General features: G+C 63.7%; 1 protein-coding gene across 1 annotated transcript in view; it reads left to right on the forward strand.

Annotated features, from left to right (window-relative positions):
* Window positions 1-23516, forward strand: part of LOC122541155 (RLA class II histocompatibility antigen, DP alpha-1 chain-like) — a 96521-nt gene that overhangs the window by 12323 nt on the left and 60682 nt on the right. The window contains exon 2 of the mRNA XM_087979719.1: window positions 3474-3722. Coding sequence (XP_087835845.1) covers window positions 3474-3722 — 249 coding nt within the window. The remainder of the gene's footprint in view (window positions 1-3473; window positions 3723-23516) is intronic.

Genomic DNA, 23516 nt, shown 5'->3' on the forward strand with positions numbered 1-23516 from the left:
GCTTCCTTGCTGTACATCTCTATGACTCTAAGACTAAGTCAGGAAAAATAGTGTATAAGAGTTAAAACTGCAGGGAACATAAAACTACTGCAAAAACCTCTAAAACTACATGAAAAGGGAAAGGTTAGTAAAGACAAAAGTAGGTCCCTTACAGTCAGAAGCCAGGAAAAATTACAATGAGGAACAAAGAAATGGCATAAGAATTGAATGCATATTTGTGTCTGCTTTCACATAAGAGGGTACAAGTAACCTCCTAGAAATATTAGGGAATCGTGGGTCAAGTAAGTGGGAGGAATTGACAGAAATTTGTATCAGCAAGAAAATAGTGCTGGGGAAATTAATGGGATTAAAGACTGACAAATGTCCACGGTCTGACAGAGTATTGAAGGAAGTGGCCCCGGAAATATGGGATGCCTTGATGGTCAGGTTCCAAAATTCTGTCGACTTTGGAGCCGTTCCTACAGATTAGAGGGTGGCAAATGCAATCCCAACATTTAAAAAGGGAAGGAGAAAAAAAAAACAGAGTATTACAGAACAGTTAGCCTAACATTAGTAGTAGGGAAAATACTTAAGACTATTCTGAAACATGTGAAAACAGAACACTTGGAAAACATTAACAGAACTGGACAAAGCCAGCAGGGGTTTATGAAAAGCAAATCATACTTAACAAATCTACAGGAGTTTTTTTCTGAGAACGTAACTAGAGGATGAGGTAAGGGAGAATCAGTGGATGTTCTGTATTTGGACTTTCAGGAGGCTTTTTGACCAGAGATGAGTGGGGAAAATTAAGATGCATGGGATTTGCGATAATATATTGGCATGGATTGAAAATTAGTATACAGAGAGAAAACAGAGAGGGGGAATAAATGGATCCCTTTCCAAGTGGCAGGCAGTGACAAGTGAAGTACTGAAAGATCAGTGCTTGGCCCCGATCAATTCACTACAAGTATTTATATTAATTAAATAACCCAGATGAGAGAACCATAAGCAATATTCCAGATTTTATGATGACACAAACCTGGGCAGGATTATGAGTTGCAAGGAGGATTCAAGGATGATCTAGACAAGTTGAGTGAGTGGGCTAACACGTGGCAGAAGCAGCACAATGTGGCGAAATGTGAAGTTGTACACTTTCATGGGAAAAACAGAAAGGAAGAGTAAAATTTCAATGGTGCTAGATTGGGAAGTGTGGACATACAAAGGGATCTGGCTGTCTTTGTACTTCGGACAATTAAATCAGGCAGGCCCATCAAGATATTAGGAACGCAAATGGCATATTGACCTTTATAACAAGAGGATTTGGGTTCAATGATAACAACCTCGCTCTCAATGTTGGCAAAACTAAATACTTGATCATTGACTCCAGAAAGAAAGGAGGAGAATATGCCCCCATCTACATCAACAGAGCAGAGGTTGAACGTATTGACGGTGTCAAGTTCCAGGGAATGATGATAACCGACAACCTGTCCTGGGCTTCCCATGTGGATGCTACGGTGAAGAAGCAACAATAATACCTCTACTTCCTCAGGTGGCAATTAGAATAGATTAGATTCCCGACTGTGTGGAAACAGTCCCTTTGTCCCAACAAGTCCACCCTGATCCTCCAAAGAGTAACCTACACAGACCCAGTCCCGACCCTATTATTCTACATTTACACCTGACTAATGCACCTAACCCACACATCCCTGAACACTATGGGCAATTTAGCATGGCCAGCTCACCTAACCTGCACATCTTTGAATTGTGGGAGGAAACCCATGCAGGCATGGGGAGAATGTGCAAATTCCACATAGACAGTCACGCAAGGCTGGAACCAAACCCAGGTCCCTGGCGCTATGAGGGAGCAGTGCGAACCACCGAGCCACCATGCCACCCCATTAAGACTCTCACCAAGTTTTACAGATGCACCATAGAAAGTATACTGTCTGGATGCGTAATGGCTTGGTACAGTAACTACTCTACCCAGGACCATAAGAAACTACAGGAAGTGGTGTGCACGGTCCAGACCATCACAGAAGCCAACCTCCCATCCACTGACTCATTTACACGTCTTGTTGCCGCAGAAAGGCTGCCAACATCACCAAAGACCCATCTCAGTGATGCTCTCCTACAACCTCTTCCACCAGACACAAGGTACAGAAGCTTGAACACACACACATACATACACACACACGCACATACATACATACACACACACATACATACACACACATACACACATACATACACACACATATACATACACACACACACCAGCAGGTTCAGGGACAACTTCATCCCTACTGTTATTAGACTCATAAATGGACTGTCCAACTTCAAAAAAATACTGATCTTGTTAATGCTGATTTTGCTTCGTGTAAACCATGTGCCTTACTCAGGACAAATTTTATTCACCCTATGATTGTACATTCTTTGCTGACTATGATCTTTTTTTACTGCTCTCAAACAAAGCATTTCACTGTACTTAGGTACACGTGACAATAAGTAAACCATCATAACTCAAACCGTCATCATTGAATAGAGGACCTGATTGAAGGATAGAAAACTAACAGGGCTGGACAGATGAGATACAGGGAGGAGTCTAGAACCAGGGGACACCATCTCAGATTACAGGGAGGCCATTCAGGACTGAGATGAGGAAAAGCTTCTTTCCCCAAAGGGAATTCTTTACCACAGAAGCCTGTGGAGGCCAAATCCCTGAACATATTGAAACATATCAATAAATTTTACATATTAAAGGCATCAAGGGGAGAAAGCATGAAATGAAACTGAGCTGGAGGATCAGCTGTGATCCTATTGGATTACAGACAAAAAAAAACTGAAGATGCTGGAATCCAAAGTAGGTCAGCAGGACACTGGAAGATCATAGCAAGCCGGGCAGCATCAGGAGGTGGAGAAGTCAATATTTTGGATACAACCCTTCTTTAGGATTCCAAGAAGGATGATTTCTCTACCTCCTGCTGCAGACTGGCTTGCTGTGTTCTTCTAGCCTCCTGCCTGTCTACCTTGTGCTCCTACCGGCTGGCAAAACAGGCTGCAAGGGCCGAATGGCCAACTCCTGCTCCCAGTCTCTCTCAATAGTCACCACCCTCCGGACCATTGCATCCATTTATATCTCAACAACGAAAACATTTATGGCAGGAAACGCACAAAAGAACTCTCTGAAATCGTTAACATACCAACGATTTAAAATATGAAGGTCATCAAGAACACATTTTGTCAGTGCCCCCCCCCCCCCCCCGGTGAGCAGCTGGAAGCTGGGGGAAACCGGAGCTCAGTCCATGTTCTGGGGCAGAACCTGCTGATGGGGGAGCGCCTGAGAAAGGAGCTGGGAGGAGAGGGTGGAAACTGCGGGCGGTGGGAGGGAGGGAGCTGGGGATCAGGGTCTGAGTTCCTGAAGCTCAGGGCTCACTCTGTGATAACCACAGTCAGCAGGAATTCCCTGGTTTGATCTGTCTCCCTGTCTCTTTCAGATCTGTACGATTACAGCCAGATATATTTCGTGCAGCAGCAGAGCCCCGATAAACAGTTTGACCTGGAGGAGGACGGAGATGAGGTTTTCTACATGGATTTCAACCTGAAGAAGGAGGTGGCCCGGATCCCTGAGTTTAACAATCAGGTCATGCAGGGAGGAGAGGCGGGGATCTCAGCCAATATCGCCATCGTGAAAAATAATTTGAAGGTTGCCATGAACCTGTCCCGCGGGACCCTGGAACCGAAAGGTAAGGTTGGGGTATGACAGCCCGATCCTGGCCGGGGGCTGGGGGCTGATTTGGGCTCACAGCCCGGGCAGGGGGTGAGGTAGAAACCTCCCAAACCCAGGCTGGCAGAGACACTGACTGGGGCTGGGAGAGCTGTCTGCAGGCTGCGGCTAGATGACTGTTCCAGAGGGGCCGAACGGCCTGGTTCCGTGCTGTACGTCTCGGGGGGGTGAACATCCGCTTTGATTTCACCAGGGAATGTTAGCCAAGGAAGTAGGCACCAATGATGGTGCTGGTGTAGAGGTTTCCTTTTCACACAGATTGGCGGGATCAGCCACTCCGCTCTGGAAAAAATAGTGGATACTTTATGAAAGTCCGCGAAAAGATCAGCCATGACCTTAATGAATAGTGGAACAGGCTCGAAGGACAGGGATGGCCTACTCCTGCTCCTGGTTCTTATACTGTCAATGTGCAGAAAGGGTTAATCTACAATCCCGTGTGGGTTTTGCTTGGAAAGACACGATGAAAAAAAAGGGAAAAGGGTGTAAGGAGGGAGACAGTGAGAATTCGGAATGGACAGGGAGCAGGAGGAGAGAGAGCAGGCAGAGGGAGAGAGAAAGAGGGAGAGAGAAGGAGGGGACAGGCAGGGGGAGAGAGAGAGAGGGAGGGGACGGGAGGGGGGGAGAGAAGGAAGGGATGTGCGTGGGAGGAAGGGAGGGGACGGGTAGGGGGAGAGAGGGAGGAGACGGGCGGGGGAGAGAGAGGGAGGGGATGAGTGGGGGAGAGAAAGTGGAGGGGACGGGCGGGGGAGAGAGAGGGAGGGGAAGGGCGGGAGGAGAGAGAGATGGAGGGGTGGGCGGGCGTAGAGAGAGGGAGTGGACGGGCGGGATTAGAGAGAGGGAGGGGACGGGCGGGGGTAGAGAGAGAGGGAGGGGACATACGGGGTAGAGAGAGGGAGGGAACGGGCAGGGGTAGAGAGAGGGAGGGGATGAGCGGGGGAGAGAGAGGGAGGGGATCAGCGGGGGGAGAGAGAGGGAGGGGATGTGCGGGGAAAGAGAGAGGGAGGGGATGTGCGGAGGTAGAAAGAGGGAGGGTACAGGCAGGGGGAGAGAGGCGGGGGGGACAGAAGGAGGGGACATGCGGGGGGGGAGAGAGGGAGGGGACGGGCGGGGGAGAGAGAGGGAGGGGACGGGCGGGGGAGAGAGAGGGAGGGGACAGTTGGGGGAGAGGGAGAGGGAGTGGAGGGGACGGGCGGGGGAGAGAGAGGGAGGGGACAGGCGGGGGGAGAGAGAGAGGGAGGGGATGTGCGGAGGTAGAGAGAGGGAGGGGACAGCCGGGGGAGAGAGAGGGAGGGGACAGGACGGGGGAGAGAGAGGGAGGGGACAGGACGGGGGAGAGAGAGGGAGGGAACAGGCGGGGGGGGGGAGGAGACGGGCGGGGGGAGAGAGAGAGGGAGAGTACGGGCTGGGGTAGAGAGAGAGAGAGAGAGAGGGGACAGGCTGGGGTAGATGGAGGGGACGAGCGGGGAGGAGAGAGAGGGAGGGGACGGGGGGGGGGTAGAGAGAGTTAGGGAACGGGCTGGTGTAGAGAGATGGAGGGGACGAGCGGGGGGAGAGAGAGGGAGGGAACGGGCGGGGAGAGAGAGAGGGAAGGGACAGGCCGGGGGAGAGAAGGACGGGACGGGCGGGAGTAGAGAAGGAGGGGATGGCTGGGGGAGAGAGAGGGAGGGGACAGTTGGGGGAGAGGGAGAGGGAGTGGAGGGGACGGGCGGGGGAGAGAGAGAGGGAGGGGATGGCGGGGGGAGAGAGGGGGATGTGACAGGCGGGGGGGAGAGAGAGGGAGGGGATGGCTGGGGGAGAGAGAGGGAGGGGACAGTTGGGGGAGAGGGAGAGGTAGTGGAGGGGACGGGCGGGGGAGAGAGAGGGAGGGGATGGCGGGGGGAGAGAGGGGGATGTGACAGGCGGGAGGGAGAGAGAGGGAGGGGATTGCTGGGGGAGAGAGAGGGAGGGGACAGTTGGGAGAGGGAGAGGGAGTGGAGGGGATGGGCAGGGGGAGAGAGAGGGAGGGGACGGGCGGGGGGAGAGAGAGGGAGGGGATGGTGGGGGGGAGAGAGAGGGAGAGGAAGGCTGGGGGAGAGAGGGTGGGAACGGGCGGGGGGAGAGAGGGAGGGAATGGACGAGGGGAGAGAGGGAGCGAACGGGCTGGGGAGAGAGAGAGGGAGGGACGGGCAGGGGGAGAGAGAGGGAAGGGACAGGCCGGGGGAGAGAGGGAGGGTACAGGCACGGGGAGAGAGGGGGGGGACAGGCAGGTGGAGAGAAGGAGGGGACAGGCGGGGGGAGAGAGGGACGCTACAGGCAGGGGGAGAGAGGGCGGGACAGGCGGGGGGGGAGAGAGGGAGGGGACGGGTGGGGTGAGAGAGAGGGAAGGGATGGGCCGGGGGAGAGAAGGACGGGACAGGTGGCGGGATAGAGAGGGAGCGGATGGCTGGGGGAGAGAGAGGGAGGGGACAGGCGGTGATAGAGAAGGAGGGGACAGGTGGGGGGAGAGAGAGGGAAGGGACAGGCCGGGGGAGAGGGAGAGAGGTGGAAGGGACGGGCGGGGGGGGAAAAAGGGAGGGGACGGGCGGGGGCATAGAGAGGGAGCGGATGGCTGGGGGAGAGAGAGGGAGGGGACAGGCGGTGATAGAGAAGGAGGGGACAGCCGGGGTGGAGAGAAGAGAGTGAGGGGACGGGCGGGGGGGTGAGAGGGAGGGGACGGGCGGGGGGATAGAGAGGGAGGGGACGGGCGGGGGGAGAGAGAGAGAGAGGGAGCGGATGGCTGGGGGAGAGAGAGAGAGGGGACAGGCGGTGATAGAGAGGGAGGGGACAGGCGGGGGGGAGAGAAGGATGGGATGGGTGGGGGAGAGAGAGGAAGGGTCAGGTGGGGGGGTGAGAGGGAGCGGACGGGTGGGGGGGTGAGAGGGAGGGGACAGGTTGGTGGGTGAGAGGGAGGGGACGGGCGGGGTAGAGAGGGTGGGAACGGGCTGGGGGAGAGAGAGAGGGAGGGGACGGGTGGGGGGAGAGAGAGGGAAGGGACAGGTGACGGGGGTAGAGAAGGAGGGGACAGGCAGTGGGAAAGTGAGGGAAAGGACAGGTGGCGGGGGAGAGAGGGAAGGGACAGGCGGGGGGGGAGAGAGGGAAAGGACAGGTCGGGGGGGGAGAGAGAGGGTGGAGACAGGCGGGAGAGAGAGCGGGAGGGGACAGTCAGAGGGAGAGGGAGTGGAGGGGACTGGCGGGGTGGAGGGGACGGGCGGGGGGAGAGAGGGAGGGGACGGGCGGGGGCATAGAGAGGGAGCGGACATGCGGGGAGAGAGAGAGAGGACCCGCGTGGGGGAGAGAGAGGGAGAGACAGTCAGTGGGAGAGAGATAGAGGGACGGGACAGGCGGGGGGAGAGAGAGAGAGAGGGAAGGCACAGGCGGGGGAGAGAGGGACGGAACAGGCGTGGGAGAGAGAGGGAAGGGATAGGCGGAGGGAGAGAAGGACGGGACGGGCAGGAGAGAGAGAGAGGGAGGGGACAGGCGGGGGGAGAGAAGGAGGGGACAGGCACGGGGAGAGGGGGGGGACAGTCGGGGGGAGAGGGAAGGAGGGAGGGGATGGATGGGGGAGAGAGAGGCAGGGGATGGCGGGGGATGATTGGGAGGGGACAGGCGGGGGAAGAGAGAGTGAGGGGACGGGCGGGGAGAGAGAGAGGGAGGGGACAGGTGGCGGGGGAGAGAGGGAGGGGACAGGCGAGGGTAGAGAGGGGGAGGTGACAGGCGGGGGAGGAGAGAGAGGGAAAGGACAGGTCGGGGGGAGAGAGAGGGTGGGGACAGTTGGGGGGAGAGGGAGGGCAGGGGACGGGCGGGGTGGAGGGGACGGGTGGGGGGAGAGAGAGGGAGGGGACAGGCGGGGGGAGAGAAGGAGGGGACAGGCGGAGGGAAAGAGAGGGAGGGGACACGGGAGGGAGAGACAGGGAGGGGACAGGCGTGGGGAGAGAGGGAGAAGACAGGCCGGGGGAGAGAAGGACGGGATGAGCGTGAGAGAGAGAGGGAGGGGACAGGCAGGGGGAGAGAGGGAGGTGACGAACGGGGGAATAGAGAGGGAGGGGACGGGCGGGGTGAGAGAGAGGGAGGGGACAGGGGGAGAGAAGGAGGGGATGGGCGGGGGGAGAGAAGGAGGGGATGGGCAGGGGAGAGAGAGGGAGGGGACAGGCGGGGGAGAGAGAGGGAGGGGACACGCGGGGGAGAGAGATGGAGGGGACACGCAGGGGAGAGAGAGAGAGAGGGGACAGGCGGGGGTAGAGTGGGACGGGACGGGCGTGGGAGAGAGAGAGGGAGGGGACAGGCCGGGGAGAGAAGGACGGGACGAGCGTGGGAGAGAGAGAGGGAGGGGACAGGCCGGGGAGAGAAGGACGGGACGAGCGTGGGAGAGAGAGAGGGAGGGGACAGGCAGGGGGAGAGAGGGAGGTGACGAATGGGCGGGGTGAGAGAGTGGGAGGGGACAGGGGAGAGAAGGAGGGGATGGGCGGGGGAGAGAGAGGGAGGGGACATGCGGGGGAGAGCAGGAGGGGACAGGCGGGGGGAGAGAGAGGGAGGGGACACACGGGGGAGAGAGATGGAGGGGACACGCAGGGGAGATAGAGAGGGGACGGGGGGGGGTTGAGTAGGACGGGACGGGCATGGGAGAGAGAGAGGAAGGGGATAGGCAGGGGGAGAGAGAGAGAGAGAAGGGACAGGTAGGGGGAGAGCGAGAGAGGGAAGGGACAGGCAGGGAGAGAGAAGGAGGGGACAGGCAGGGGGAGAGAGAGAGGGAAGGGACAGGCAGGGAGAGAGTGAGAGAGAGAGGGAAGGGACAGGCGGGGGGAGAGGGAGAGAGGGAAGGGACAGGCGGGGGGGAGAGAGGGAAGGGACAGGCGGGGGAAGAGAAGGATGGGACGGGCGGGAGAGAGAGGGAGGGGACAGGCGGGGGGAGAGAGGGAAGGGACAGGCAGGGGGAGAGAGAGAGAGGGGGAAGGGACAGGCGGGGGGAGAGGGAGAGAGAGGGAAGGGACAGGCGGGGGGAGAGGGAGAGAGGGAAGGGACAGGCGGGGGGAGAGGGAGAGAGGGAAGGGACAGGCGGGGGGAGAGGGAGAGAGGCAAGGGACAGGCGGGGTAGAGAGAGAGAGGGAAGGGACAGGCGCGGGGAGAGAGAGAGAGGGAAGGGACAGGCGCGGAGAGAGAGAGAGAGGGAAGGGACAGGCGGGGGAAGAGAGAGGGAAGGGACAGGCGAGGGGAGAGGGAGAGAGGGAAGGGACAGGTGGAGGGAGAGAGAGAAGGGACAGGCGGGGGAGAGAAATAGAGGGAAGGGACAGGAGGGGGGAGAGAGAGAGAGGGAAGGGACAGGCGGGGGTAGAGAGAGAGAGGGAAGGGACAGGTGGGGGGAGAGAGAGAGAGGGAAGGGACAGGCAGGGGGAGAGAAGGACGGGACGTGTGGATGAGAGAGGGAGGGGACAGGCGGGGGTAGAGAGAGAGAGGGAAGGGACAGGCAGGGGGAGAGTGAGGGAAAGGACAGGTGGCGGGGGAGAGAGGGAAGGGACAGGCGGGAGAGAGAGCGAGAGGGGACAGTTGGGGGGAGAGGGAGAGGGAGTGGAGGGGACTGGCCGGGTGGAGGGGACGGGCGGGGGGAGAGAGAGGGAGGGGACAGGTGGGGGGAGAGAAGGAGGGGACAGGCTGGGGGAGAGAGAGGGAGGGTACATGCGGGGGAGAGACAGGGAGGGGACAGGCGCGGGGAGAGAGAGGGAGGGGACAGGCCGGGGGACAGAAGGACGGGACGAGCGTGGGAGAGAGAGGGAGGGGACAGGCAGGGGGAGAGAGGGAGGGCACGAACGTGAGGATAGAGAGGGAGGGGACGGGCGGGGGTAGAGAAGGAGGGGACAGGCGGGGGGGAGAGAAGGAGGGGATGGGCGGGGGGGAGAGAAGGAGGGGTATAGGCGGGGGGAGAGAGGGAGGGGACACGCGGGGGAGAGAAAGGGAGGGACAGGCGGGGGGGAGAGAGAGGGAGGGGACAGGCGGGGGTAGAGTAGGACGGGACGGGCGTGAGAGAGAGAGAGAGAGAGAGGGAGGGGATAGGCAGGGAGAGAGAAGGAGGGGACAGGCAGGGGGAGAGAGAGAGAGGGAAGGGTCAGGCAGGGAGAGAGAGAGAGAGGGAAGGGACAGGCAGGGAGAGAGAAGGAGGGGACAGGCAGGGGGAGAGAGAGAGAGAGGGAAGGGACAGGCGGGGGGTGAGAAGGACGGGACGGGCCGGGGAGAGAATGAAGGGACAGGCTGGGGGAGAGAGAGGGAAGGGACAGGCGGGGGGAGAGAGAGAGAGAGGGAAGGGACAGGCGGGGGGAGAGAGAGAGAGGGAAGGGACAGGCGGGGGGAGATAGAGAGAGGGAAGGGACAGGCGGAGAGAGAGAGGGAAGGGACAGGCGGGGGGAGAGAAGGACGGGACGGGCAGGAGAGAGAGATGGAAGGGACAGGCAGGGGGAGAGAGAGAGAGGGAAGGGACAGGCAGGGGGAGAGAGAGGGAAGGGACAGGCGGGGGGAGAGAAGGACGGGACGGGCAGGAGAGAGAGATGGAAGGGACAGGCAGGGGGAGAGAGAGAGAGAAGGGACAGGCAGGGAGAGAGAGAGAGAGGGAAGGGAAAGGCGGGGGGAGAGGGAGAGAGGGAAGGGACAGGCGGGGGGAGAGAGAGAAAGAGGGAAAGGACAGGCAGGGGGAGAGAGAGAGAGGGAAGGGACAGGCAGGGAGAGAGAGAGAGAGAGGGAAGGGAAAGCGGGGGGAGAGAGAGAGAGAGGGAAGGAACAGGCGGGGGGAGAGAGAGGGAAGGGACAGGCAGGGGGAGAGAAGGAGGGGACAGGTGGGGGGAGAGAGAAAGGGAGGGGATGAGTGGGGGAGAGGGAGTGGAGGGGACGGGCGGGGGAGAGAGGCAGGGGGAGAGAGAGGGGGGGGAAAGGCGGGGGGGGAGAGAAGGAGGGCACAGGCGGGGGAGAGAGGATGGAGGGGATGGATGGGGAGAGAGAGGGAGGGGACGGGCTGGGGGAGAGAGAGGGTGGGAATGGGCTGGGGGACAGGGAGGGGACAGGCGGGGAGAGAGAGAGGGAAGGGACAGGTGGCAGAGGAGAGACGGAGGGCACAGGCAGGGGAGACAGAGAGAGAGGGAGCAGATGGCTGGGGGAGAGAGAGAGGGAGGGGACAGGCGGTGATAGAGAAGGAGGGGACAGCCGGGTGGGAGAGAAGGATGGGATGGGTGGGGGAGAGGAAGGGAGGGGACAGGTGGGGGGTTGAGAGGGAGGGGACAGGTGGGGGGGAGAGAGAGGGAAGGGACAGGTGACGGGGGAGAGAGGGAGGGAACGGGCAGGGGAGAGAGGGAGGGTACAGGCAGGGGGGGAGGGGGGAGACAGGCAGGGGGAGAGAAGGAGGGGACAGGCGGGGGAGAAAGAAAGGGAGGGGATGAGTGGGGGAGAGACAGAGAGGGAGGGGACGGGCGGGGGAGAGAGAGGGAGAGAACGGGCGGGGGGTGAGAGGGAGGGGACGGGCGGGGGGGTGAGAGGGAGGGGACGGGCGAGGGGAGAGAGGGAGGGAACGGGCAGGGGAGAGAGGGAGGGTACAGGCAGGGGGAGAGGGGGGAGACAGGCAGGGGGAGAGAAGGAGGGGACAGGCGGGGGAGAAAGAAAGGGAGGGGATGAGTGGGGGAGAGACAGAGAGGGAGGAGACGGGCGGGGGAGAGAGAGGGAGAGGACGGGCGGGGGGGTGAGAGGGAGGGGACGGGCGGGGGGGTGAGAGGGAGGGGACGGGCCGGGGGAGAGAGAGGTGACAGGCGGGGGAGAGAGGGAGGGGACGGGCGGGGGGAGAGAGGGGGAGGGGATGGGCGGGGGGGTGAGAGGGAGGGCACGGGCGGGGGAAAGAGGGTGGGAACGGGCTGGGGGAGAGAGAGGGGGAGACAGGCGGGGGGATAAGGAGGGACGGGACGGGCGGGGGAGAGAGGTGGAGGGGACGGGCAGGGGAGAGAGGTGGAGGGGACGGGCGGGGGAAGAGAGAGGGACGGGACGGGCGGGGGAGAGAGAGGGAGGGGACGGGTGGGGGTAGAGAAGGAGAGGATGGGCGGGGGAGAGGGAGGGAGGGGACGGGTGGGGGGTAGAGAAGGAGAGGACGGGCGGGGGAGAGAGGGAGGGGACAGGTGGGGGGTAGAGAAGGAGGGGACGGGCGGGGGAGAGAGAGGGAGGGGACAGGTGGGGGAGAGGAGGGGACGGGCGGGGGGAGAGAGAGGGAGGGGAAGGGACAGGTGGGGGGGTGAGAGGGAGGGGACAGGTGGGGGGGTGAGAGGGAGGGGACAGGTGGGGGGTGAGAGGGAGGGGACAGACAGGGGTGAGAAGGATTGGACGGGCGGGGGTAGAGAAGGAGGGGACAGGCGGGGGTAGAGAGAGAGGGAAGGGACAGGTCGGGGGGGAGAGAGAGTGTGAGGACAGGTCGGGGGGGAGAGAGAGGGTGGGGACAGGCGGGAGAGAGAGCGGGAGGGGACAGTTGGGATGAGGGAGTGGAGGGGACGGGCGGGGGGAGAGAGAGGGTGGGGACAGGCGGGGGGAGAGAAGGAGGGGACAGGCGGGGGAGAGAGAGGGAGGGGACAGGCAGGGGGAGAGAAGGAGGGGACAGGCGGGGGGAGAGAGAGGGAGGGGACATGCGGGGGAGAGACAGGGAGGGGATAGGTGCGGGGAGAGAGAGGGAGGGGACAGGCAGGGGGAGAGAGGGAGGGACGAACGGGTGGATAGAGAGGGAGGGGACAGGCGGGGTGAGAGAAAGGGAGGGGACAGGCGGGGGGGAGAGAAGGAGGGGATGGGAGGGGGGGAGAGAGAGAGAGAGAGAGGGGACACTCAGGGGAGAGAGAGGGAGGGACAGGCGGGGGGAGAGAGAGGGAGGGGACAGGCGGGGGAGAGAGAGGGAGGGACAGGCGGGGGGAGAGAGAGGGAGGGGACAGGCGGGGGTAGAGTAGGACGGGACGGGCGTGAGAGAGAGAGAGGGAGGGAAGGGTCAGGCAGGGGGAGAGAGAGAGAGAGAGAGGGAAGGGACAGGCGGGGGGAGAGAGAGAGAGAGGGAAGGGACAGGCAGGGGGAGAGAGAGAGAGAGAGAGGGAGAGAGGGAAGGGACAGACGGGGGAGAGGGAGAGAGGGAAGGGACAGGCAGGGGGGAGAGAGAGAGAGAGAGGGAAGGGACAGGCGGGGAGAGAGAGAGAAAGAGAGAGGGAAGGGACAGGCGGGGGGAGAGAGTGGGGGTCAGGCGGTGGGGGAGAGAAGGAGGGCACAGGCCGGGGGGAGAGGGAGGGAGGGGATGGATGGGGGAGCGTTGGTGGGAATGGGCTGGGGGAGAGAGAGGGGACAGGCGGGGGGGAGAGAGAGGGAAGGGACAAGTGGCGGGGGAGAGATGGAGGGCACAGGCGGGGGCAGAGAGAGGGAAGGGATGGCCGGGGTTAGAGGGAGGGAGGGGACGGGCGGGGGTGGAGAGAGGGAAGGGACGAGTGGGGGGAGAGGGAGAGGGAGTGGAGGGGACGGGCAGGTGAGAGGTGGAGTGGATGGGCAGGGGGAGAGAGGGAGGGGATGGGCGGGGGGAGAGAGAGAGAGGGAGCGGATGGCTGGGGGAGAGAGAGGGAAGGGACTGGCAGGGGGAGAGAGAGAGGGAAGGGACAGGCGGGGGGAGAGAGAGAGAGGGAAGGGACAGGCAGGGGGAGAGAAGGAGGGGACAGGCAGGGGGGGAGAGAGAGAGGGAAGGGACAGGCGGGGGGAGAGAGAGAGAGGGAAGGGACTGGCAGAGAGAGGGAAGGGAGAGAGAGAGAGAGAGGGAAGGGACAGGCGGGGGGAGAGAGAGAAAGGGAAGGGACAGGCAGGGGGAGAGAAGGAGGGGACAGGCAGGTGGGGAGAGAGAGAGGGAAGGGACAGGCAGGGGGAGAGAAGGAGGGGACAGGCAGGGGGGGAGAGAGAGAGGGAAGGGACAGGCGGGGGGAGAGAGAGAGAGGGAAGGGACTGGCAGAGAGAGGGAAGGGAGAGAGAGAGAGAGAGGGAAGGGACAGGCGGGGGGAGAGAGAGAAAGGGAAGGGACAGGCAGGGGGAGAGAAGGAGGGGACAGGCAGGTGGGGAGAGAGAGAGGGAAGGGACAGGCAGGGGGAGAGAAGGAGGGAATAAGTGGGGGGAGAGAGAAAGGGAGGGGATGAGTGGGGGAGAGAGGTGGAGGGGACGAGCGGGGAGGGAGAGAGAGGGAGGGGACGGGGGAGGAGATAAGAGGGAGGGAATGGGCAGGGGGGAGAGAGGGGGAGACAGGCTGGGGGAGAGAGAGAGAGAGGGAAGGGACTGGCAGGGGGAGAGAGAGAGAGAGAGAGAGAGAGGGAAGGGACAGGCGGGGGGAGAGAGAGAGAGAGGGAAGGGACAGCAGGGGGAGGGACAGGCAGGGGGAGAGAAGGAGGGGACAGGCAGGGGGGGAGAGAGAGAGGGAAGGGACAGGCAGGGGGAGAGAAGGAGGGGACTGGCGGGGGGAGAGAGAGAGAGAGGGACAAGCCGGGGGAGAGAAGGACGGGACGGGCGGGGGAGAGAGGGAGGGGACAGGCTGGGGGAGAGAGAGGGAAGGGACAGGCGGGGGGAGAGAAGGAGAGGACAGGCAGGGGGAGAGAGGAGGAGACAGGCAGGGGGAGAGATGGAGGGGACGGGCGGGGGGAGAGAGAGGCAGGGGACGAGCGGGGGGAGAGAGAGGCAGGGGACAGGCTGGTAGAAAGAGGCAGGGGACGGCGGGAGAAGATTGGGAGGAGACAGGTGGGGGAAGAGAGAGTGAGGGGACGGGCGAGGGGAGAGAGGGAGGGGACGGGCGAGGGGAGAGACGGAGGGGACGGGCGAGGGGAGAGAGGGAGGGCACAGGCGGGGGAGAGAGGGAGGGTACAGGCAGGGGGAGAGGGGGGAGACAGGCAGGGGGAGAGAAGGAGGGACAGGCGGGGGGAGAGAGAAAGGGAGGGGATGAGTGGGGGAGAGACAGAGAGGGAGGGGAGGGGCGGGGAGAGAGAGGGAGGGGATGGGCAGGGGAGAGAGAGGGAGAGGACGGGCGGGGGGGGTGAGAGAGAGGGGACGGGCGGGGGGGAGAGAGGGGACAGGCGGGGGAGAGAGGGAGGGGACGGTCGGGGGGAGAGAGGGGGAGCGGATGGGCGGGGGGGTGAGAGGGAGGGCACGGGTGGGGGAAAGAGGGTGGGAACGGGCGGGGGGAGAGAGAGGGGGAGGGGATGGGCGGGGGGGTGAGAGGGAGGGCACGGGTAGGGGAAAGAGGGTGGGAACGGGCTGGGGGAGAGAGAGGGATGGGACGGGCGGGGAGAGAGAGGGAAGGGACAGGTGGGGAGAGAGAGCGAGGGGACAGGCAGGGGGAGAGAAGGAGGGGACAGGCGGGGGGAGAGAGAGGGAAGGGACAGGCGGGGGAGGAGAGAGAGGGAAGGGACAGGCGGGGGGAGAGAGAGGGAGGGGACAGGCGGGGTGAGAGAGGGAGGGGACAGGTGGGGGGAGAGGGAGAGGGAGTGGAGGGGATGGGCGGGGGAGAGAGTTGGAGGGGACGGGCGGGGGATGGAGGTGGAGGGGACGGGTGGGGGAGAGAGAGGGTGGGGACGGGTGGGGGCAGAGAGGGAGGGGACAGGTGGGGGGAGAGAGGGAGGGGACGGGCGGGGTGAGAGAGAGGGTGGGGACAGGCGGGGAGAGAGAGAAGGAGGGGACAGGTGGTGATAGAGAAGGAGGGGACAGGTGGGGGGGAGAGAGAGAGAGAGAGAGAGGGAAGGGACAGGCAGGGGGAGAGAGAGAGAGGGGGAAGGGACAGGCAGGGGGAGAGAAGGAGGGGACAGGCAGGGGGAGAGAGAGAGAGAGGGAAGGGACAGGCAGGGGGAGAGAGAGAGAGAGAGAGGGAAGGGACAAGCCGGGGGAGAGAGAGGGAGGGGACAGGTGGGGGGAGAGAGCAGGAGGGGACAGGCAGAGGGAGAGAGAGGGAGGGAACAGGCAGGGGGAGAGGAGGGGATAGGCGGGGGGAGAGAGAGGGAAGGGACAGGCGGGGGGAGAGAGAGGGAGGGGACAAGCGGGGAGAGAGAGGGAGGGTAGAGGCGGGAGAGATAGAGCGGGAGGGGACAGGTGGAGGGAGGGAGAGGGAGTGGAGGGGACGGATGCGGGGGGGAGAGGGAGGAGACAGGCGGGTGAATACAGAGGGACGGGATGGGTGGGGGAGAGAGGTGGAGGGGACGGGCGGGGGAGAGAGGGGGAGGGGACGGGCGGGGGAGAGAGGGAGGGGACAGGCGGGGTGATAGAGAGGGACGGGACGGGCGGGGGAGAGAGAGGGAGGGGACGGGTGGGGGGTAGAGAAGGAGAGGACGGGCGGGGGAGAGAGAAGGAGGGGACAGATGGGGGGTGAGAAGGAGGGGACGGGCGGGGGGAGAGAGAGGGAGGGTACATGCGGGTGAGAGAGAGGGAGGGGACAGGCGGGGGGAGAGTAGGACGGGACTGGCATGAGAGAGGGAGGAGATAGGCAGGGGGAGAGAGACAGAGGGAAGGGACAGGCAGGGGGAATGCAAGAGAGGGAAGGGACAGGCAGGGAGAGAGAAGGAGGGGACAGGCAGGGGGAGAGAGAGAGAGGGAAGGGACAGGCGGGGGATGAGAAGGACGGGACGGGCTGGGGAGAGAGGGAGAGAGGGAAGGGACAGGCAGGGGGTGAGAGAGAGGGAAGGGACAGGCGGGGGGAGATAGAGAGAGGGAAGGAACAGGCGGGGGGAGAGAGAGAGAGGTGGAAGGGACAGGCAGGGGGGTGAGAGAGAGGGAAGGGACAGGCAGGGGGCGATAGAGAGAGGGAAGGAACAGGCAGGGGGAGAGAGAGAGAGAGAGAGGGAAGGGACAGGCGGGGGGAGAGGGAGAGAGGGAAGGGACAGGCGGGGGGAGAGAAGGACGGGACGGGCGGAGGGAGAGAGAGGGAGGGGACAGGCGGGGAGAGAGAGGGAGGGGACAGGCGGGGGAGAGAGAGAGAGGGAAGGGACAGGCGGGGGGAGAGAGAGAGAGAGAGAGAGAGGGAAGGGACAGGTAGGGGGAGAGAGAGAGGGGGAAGGGACAGGTGGGGGGAGAGAAGGACGGGATGGGCAGGGGGAGAGAAGGAGGGGACAGGTGAGAGGAGAGAGAAAGGGAGGGGATGAGTGGGGGAGAGGGAGTGGAGGGTACGGGCAGTGGGAGAGAAAGAGGGCGGGAGGGAATAGTCGGGGGCGAGAAGGAGGGGTCGGGCGGGGTTAGAGAGAGACAGGGAGGTTTGGGTGGAGGGGAGAGAGGGAGGGGACAGGCGGGGGGAGAAAAGGAGGTGACCGGCGGGGGGAGAGAAGGAGGGGACAGGCGGGGGAGAGAGGGAGGGGATGGATGGGGGAGAGATGGTGGGAACGGGCTGGGGGAGAGAGAGGGAAGGGACAGGTGGGGGAAGAGAGAGAGAGAGAGAGAGAGAAGGGAAGGGACAGGCGGGAGAGAGAAGGACGGGACGGGTGCGGGAGAGAGGGAGGGGACAGGCAGTGGGAGAGAGAGAGGGAGGGGACAGGCAGTGGGAGAGAGAGAGGCAGGGGACAGGCAGTGGGAGAGTGAGAGGGAGGGGACAGGCAGTGGGAGAGAAGGAGGGGCCGGGTGGGGGGAGAGAGAAAGGGAGGGGATGAGTGGGGGAGAGGGAGTGGAGGGGATGGGCAGGAGAGAGAGGGAGTGGACAGGCGGGGGCGAGAAGGAGGGGTCCGGCGGGGTTAGAGAGAGACCGGGAGGGTTGGGTGGAGGGGAGAGAGGGAGGGGACAGGCGGGGGGAGAAAAGGAGGTGACCGGCAGGGGGAGAGAAGGAGGGGACAGGCGGGGGGAGAGAGAGAGGGAGTGGATGGGCGGGGGTAGAGAGAGGATGGGTTGGTGGGGGTAGAGAGAGGATGGGGACAAGCGGGGGAGAGAGAGGGAGGGGACAGTGGGAGTGAGAGACAGAGGGAGAGGGCAGGGCAAGAGAGAGGGAGGGGGCAGGGCGAAATAGAGGGAGGGAGCAGGGAGAGAGATTGGGAGGGGACAGGCGGGTGTAGAGAGAGGGAGGGTTGGGCGGGGGGAGAGAGAGAGAGGCGGGGGAGAGAGAGAGAGAGAGGGCAGGGTGTAGGGGAGAGAGAGAGAGGGTGGGGTGTAGGGGAGAGAGAGAGAAGGCGGGGTGTAGGGGAGAGAGAGGGAGGGGTCGGGGGAGAGTGAAAGAGACAGAGGGGGCAAGGTAAAGAGAAAGCAAGACTGGGAAGGGGCGGGGGATAGAGAGAGAGAGAGGGAGGGTGCAGGGTCGGAGAATGAGATAGAAAATGGGGGAGAGAGAGAGAGGTGGCACGGGAGAGAGGGAGGGGGAGGTGGCGGGGGGAGAGAGAGATAGAGAGGGAGGTGGCGAGGGGAGAGAGAGATAGGGATGGGGTGGGGTAGAGAGAGGGAGAGAGAGAGAGGAGGGAGGTGGCAGGTGGAGAAAGAGATAGAGGGGGCAGGGAGAGAGAGATAGAGGGGGCAGGGAGAGAGAGGGAGGTGGCAGGGGGAGAGAGGGAGGTGGCAGGGAGAGAGAGAGAGAGAGAGGTATCAGGGGGAGAGAGAGAGAGGGAGGGCGCGAGGGGGGAGGGAGAGAGAGAGGGAGGTGGCGGGGGGGTCAGAAAGGGAGAGGGACGTGGCGGGGAGGAGAGAGAGAGAGAAGGAGATGGCAGGGTAGGAGGAAGGGAGAGAGTGGGCAGGGTGAGAGAGAGGGAGGGGGCAGGGTGAGAGAGAGAGAGGGAGGTGGCAGGGTAGGAGAGAGGGAGGGGGCAGGGAAGAGAGGGAGGTGGCGGGGGGAGAGAGAGAGAGAGAGTGAGGTAGGTGGCAGGGTGGGAGAGAGGGAGGGGGGAGAGAGAGAGAGAGAGAGAGGGAGGTGGCAGGGGAGACAGAGAGAGAGGTAGGTGGCAGGGTGGGAGAGAGGGAGGTGGCAGGGGGAGAGAGAGAGAGAGAGGAGGCAGGGGGAGAGAGCGAGAGAGAGAGTGAGGTGGCACGGGGAGAGAGAGGGTGGTGGTGGGGTGAGAGAGAGAGAGGGAGGTGTCAGGGGGGGAGAGCGCGAGAGGGAGGTGGCAGGGGGAGACAGCGAGAGAGAGAGTGAGGTGGCACGGGGAGAGAGAGAGGGTGGTGGTGGGGTGAGAGAGAGAGAGGGAGGTGTCAGGGGGGGAGAGCGCGAGAGGGAGGTGGCGGGGGAGACAGCGAGAGACAGAGGGAGGTGGCAGGGGGAGAGAGCGAGAGAGAGAGGGAAGTGGCAGGGGGAGAGAGAGAGAGAGAGGGAAGTGGCAGGGGGAGAGAGAGGGAGGTGGTGGGGGGTGAGAGAGAGAGAGAGAGACAGGAAGGGGGCAGGGGAGAGCGCAAGAGAGAGAGGGAGGTGTCATGGGGAGAGAGAGGGAGGTGGTGGGGGAGAGAGAGAGGGAGGGAGGGTGGGAGGTGGCGGGGAGGAGAGAGAGAGAGAGAGAGAGAGGGAGGTGGTGGGGGAGAGAGAGAGGGAGGTGGCGGGGGCGAGAGAGAGAGGGAGGTGGCAGGGAGAGAGAGAGAAAGAGAGAGATGGCGAAGGGGAGAGAGAGAGGGAGGTGGCAGGGGGAAGAGAGAGAGAGGGAGGTGGCAGGGGGAGAGATAGAGGGAGGTGGCAGGGGGAAGAGAGAGAGAGGGAGGGACAGGGCAGGGTGAGAGAGAGGGAAGGGGCAGGGTGAGAGACAGAGAGGGAGGTGGCAGGGGGAGACAGAGAGAGAGGGAGGTGGCAGGGTGGGAGAGGGAGAGGGAGGGGGCAGGGGGAGATAGAGGGTGGTGGTGGGGTGAGAGAGAGAAAGAGAGAGAGAGGTAGGTGTCGGGGAGAGAGAGGGAGGGGGCGGGGAGAGCGCGAGAGTGAGGTGGCAGGGGGAGAGAGCGAGAGAGAGAGGGAAGTGGCAGGGGGGGAGAGAGAGGGAGGTGGCGGGGGGAGAGGGAGGGAGGTAGGGAGGTGGCGGGGGGGAGAGAGAGAGAGAGACAGGAAGGGGGCAGGGGAGAGCGTGAGAGAGAGAGGGATGTGGCAGGGAGCGAGAGAGAGAGAGAGAGAGGGAGATGGCGGGGTGAGTGAGGGAGGTGTCGGGGGAGAGAGAGATGGAGGAGGCAGGGTGGGAGAGAGGGAGGTGGCAGGGTGGGAGAGAGGGAGGGAGGGGCAGGGTGAGAGAGAGAGAGAGGTGGCGGGGGGAGAGAGAGAGAGGGAGGTGACAAGGCGAGAGAGAGGGGGAGTGGGTGGGGGGGAGGTAAAGAGGGAGGGTGGTGGTGGGGGGGAGAGAGAGAGGGAGGGGGCAGGGAGAGAGGGAGGGTGGAGGGAGGTGGCAGGGTGAGAGAGAGAAGGAGTTGGCGGGGGAGAGAGAGGGAGTGGGCGGGAGAGAGAGAGGGAGGTGGCGGGGGGAGAGAGAGAGAGAGGGAGTGGGCGGGGAAGAGAGAGAGGGAGTGGGCGGGGGAAGAGAGAGAGAGAGGGAGTGGGCGGGGAATAGAGGGAGTGGGCAGGGGGAAGAGAGAGAGAGAGGGCGGGGGAAGAGAGAGGGAGTGGGCGGGAGAGAGAGAGGGAGGTGGCGGGGGGAGAGAGAGAGAGAGGGAGTGGGCGGGGAAGAGAGAGAGAGAGGGAGTGGGCGGGGGGAGAGAGAGAGAGAGGGAGTGGGCGGGGAAGAGAGAGAGAGAGAGGGAGTGGGCGGGGAAGAGAGAGAGAGAGAGGGAGTGGGCGGGGAAGAGAGGGAGTGGGCAGGGGGAAGAGAGAGAGAGAGGGCGGGGGAAGAGAGAGAGAGAGAGGGCGGGGGAAGAGAGAGGGAGTGGGCGGGGGAAGAGAGAGAGAGAGAGGGCGGGGGAAGAGAGAGGGAGTGGGTGGGGGGAGAGTGAGGGGGTGGGCGGGGGAGAGAGAGAGGGAGTGGGCGGGGGGAGAGAGAGAGGGAGTGGGCGGGGGGAGAGCGAGGGAGTGGGCGGGGAGAGAGAGAGAGGGAGTGGGCGGGGGGAGAGAGAGGGAGTGGGTGGGGGGAGAGAGTGGGAGTGGGTGGGGGGAGAGAGGGAGTGGGTCGGGGGAGAGAGAGGGAGGAGGCGGGGAGAGAGAGGGAGTGGGTGGGGGGAGAGAGAGTGAGGGAGTGGGCAGGGGAAGAGAGAGAGAGGGAGTGGGCGGGGGAGAAAGAGGGAGTGGGCTGGGGAGAGAGAGGGAGTGAGCGGGGGGAGAGAGAGAGAGAGGGAGTGGGCGGGGGGAGAGAGAGAGAGAGGGAGTGGGCGGGGGAGAGAGAGAGGGAGTGGGCGGGGGAAGAGAGAGAGCGGGAGTGGGCGGGGGCAGGGTGAGAGAGAGAGAGAGAGGGAGGTGGCGGGGGAAAGAGAGATAGAGGGAGTGGGAGGGGGGAGAGAGAGGGAGTGGGCGGGGGGAGAGAGAGGGAGTGGGCGGGGTAAGAGAGAGATGGGGTGGGGAAGAGAGAGAGAGAGAGGGAGGGGGCAGGGAGAGAGAGGGAGCGAGGTGGCAGGAAGAGAGAGAGGGAGGGAGTGGGCGGGGGAGAGAGAGGAAGGGGGTAGGGGGGAGAGGGAGGTGGCAGGGGAGACAGAGAGAGAGGGAGGTGGCAGGGTGGAAGAGAGGGAGGTGGCAGGGGGAGAGAGAGAGAGAGAGAGAGAGAGGTGGCAGGGGAGACAGAGAGAGAGGGAGGTGGCAGGGTGGGAGAGAGGGAGGTGGCAGGGGGAGAGAGAGAGAGAGAGGAGGCAGGGGGAGAGAGCGAGAGAGAGAGTGAGGTGGCACGGGGAGAGAGAGAGGGTGGTGGTGGGGTGAGAGAGAGAGAGGGAGGTGTCAGGGGGGGAGAGCGCGAGAGGGAGGTGGCAGGGGGAGACAGCGAGAGACAGAGGGAGGTGGCAGGGGGAGAGCGAGAGAGGGAAGTGGCAGGGGGAGAGAGAGAGGGAGGTGGCGGGGGGTGAGAGAGAGAGAGAGAGAGAGACAGGAAGGGGGCAGGGGAGAGCGCAAGAGAGAGAGGGAGGTGTCATGGGGAGAGAGAGGGAGGTGGTGGGGGAGAGAGAGAGGGAGGTGGCGGGGGGGAGAGAGAGGGAGGTGGCAGGGAGAGAGAGAAAGAGAGAGATGGCGAATGGGAGAGAGAGAGGGAGGTGGCAGGGGGAGAGATAGAGGGAGGTGGCAGGGTGGGAGAGAGGGAGGTGGCAGGCGGAGAGAGAGGGAGGGGGCAGGATGAGAGAGGGAGAGAGGTGGCAGGGTGGGAGAGAGGGAGGGGGCAGGGTGAGAGAGAGAGAGGGGGCAGGGGGAGAGAGTGAGAGAGAGAGTGAGATGGCAGGGGGAGAGAGAGAGAGGGAGGGGGCAGGGGGAGATAGAGGGTGGTGGCGGGGTGAGAGAGAGAAAGAGAGAGAGAGGTAGGTGTCGGGGAGAGAGAGGGAGGGGGCGGGGAGAGCGCGAGAGTGAGGTGGCAGGGGGAGAGAGCGAGAGAGAGAGGGAAGTGGCAGGGGGGGAGAGAGAGGGAGGTGGCGGGGGGAGAGGGAGGGAGGTAGGGAGGTGGCGGGGGGGAGAGAGAGAGAGAGAGACAGGAAGGGGGCAGGGGAGAGCGTGAGAGAGAGAGGGATGTGGCAGGGAGCGAGAGAGAGAGAGAGAGAGATAGCGGGGTGAGTGAGGGAGGTGTCGGGGGAGAGAGAGATGGAGGAGGCAGGGTGGGAGAGAGGGAGGTGGCAGGGTGGGAGAGAGGGAAAGAGGGAGATGGTGGGGAAGAGAGGGAGGGGGCAGAGCAGGAGTGAGAGAGAGGGAGGTGGCGGGGGGAGAGAGGGAGGGAGGGGCAGGGTGAGAGAGAGAGAGGAAGGGGCATGCAGGGGAGAGAGAGAGAATGGGAGGGGGCGGGGAGAGAGAGAAAGAGGTGGCGGGGGGAGAGAGAGGGAGGGAGGTGACAAGGCGAGAGAGAGGGGGAGTGGGTGGGGGGGAGGTAAAGAGGGAGGGTGGTGGTGGGGGGGAGAGAGAGAGGGAGGGGGCGGGGAGAGAGGGAGGGTGGAGGGAGGTGGCAGGGTGAGAGAGAGAAGGAGTTGGCGGGGGAGAGAGAGGGAGTGGGCGGGAGAGAGAGAGGGAGGTGGCGGGGGGAGAGAGAGAGAGAGGGAGTGGGCGGGGAAGAGAGAGAAAGAGGGAGTGGGCGGGGGAAGAGAGACAGAGAGGGAGTGGGCGGGGAAGAGAGGGAGTGGGCAGGGGGAAGAGAGAGAGAGGGCGGGGGAAGAGAGAGAGAGAGAGGGCGGGGGAAGAGAGAGGGAGTTGGCGGGGGAAGAGAGAGGGGGTGGGCGGGGGAGAGAGAGAGGGAGTGGGCGGGGGGAGAGTGAGGGAGTGGGCGGGGAGAGAGAGGGAGTGGGCGGGGAGAGAGAGGGAGTGGGCGGGGAGAGAGAGGGAGTGGGCGGGGGGAGAGAGAGGGAGTGGGTGGGGGGAGAGAGTGGGAATGGGTGGGGGGAGAGAGAGGGAGTGGGTCGGGGGAGAGAGAGGGAGGAGGCGGGGAGAGAGAGGGAGTGGGTGGGGGGAGAGAGAGTGAGGGAGTGGGCAGGGGAAGAGAGAGAGAGGGAGTGGGCGGGGGAGAGAGAGGGAGTGGGCGGGGAGAGAGAGGGAGTGGGCGGGGGGAGAGAGAGAGAGAGAGGGAGTGGGCGGGGAAGAGAGACAGAGAGGGAGTGGGCAGGGAAGAGAGGGAGTGGGCGGGGGAAGAGAGAGAGAGAGGGCGGGGGAAGAGAGAGAGAGAGAGGGCGGGGGAAGAGAGAGGGAGTGGGCGGGGAGAGAGAG

This window comes from Chiloscyllium plagiosum, unplaced genomic scaffold (assembly GCF_037043375.1).
Source record: "Chiloscyllium plagiosum isolate Xiang-an unplaced genomic scaffold, Cpla_swu_hap1 HiC_scaffold_35, whole genome shotgun sequence".
Classification (NCBI taxonomy): Eukaryota; Metazoa; Chordata; class Chondrichthyes; order Orectolobiformes; family Hemiscylliidae; genus Chiloscyllium; species Chiloscyllium plagiosum.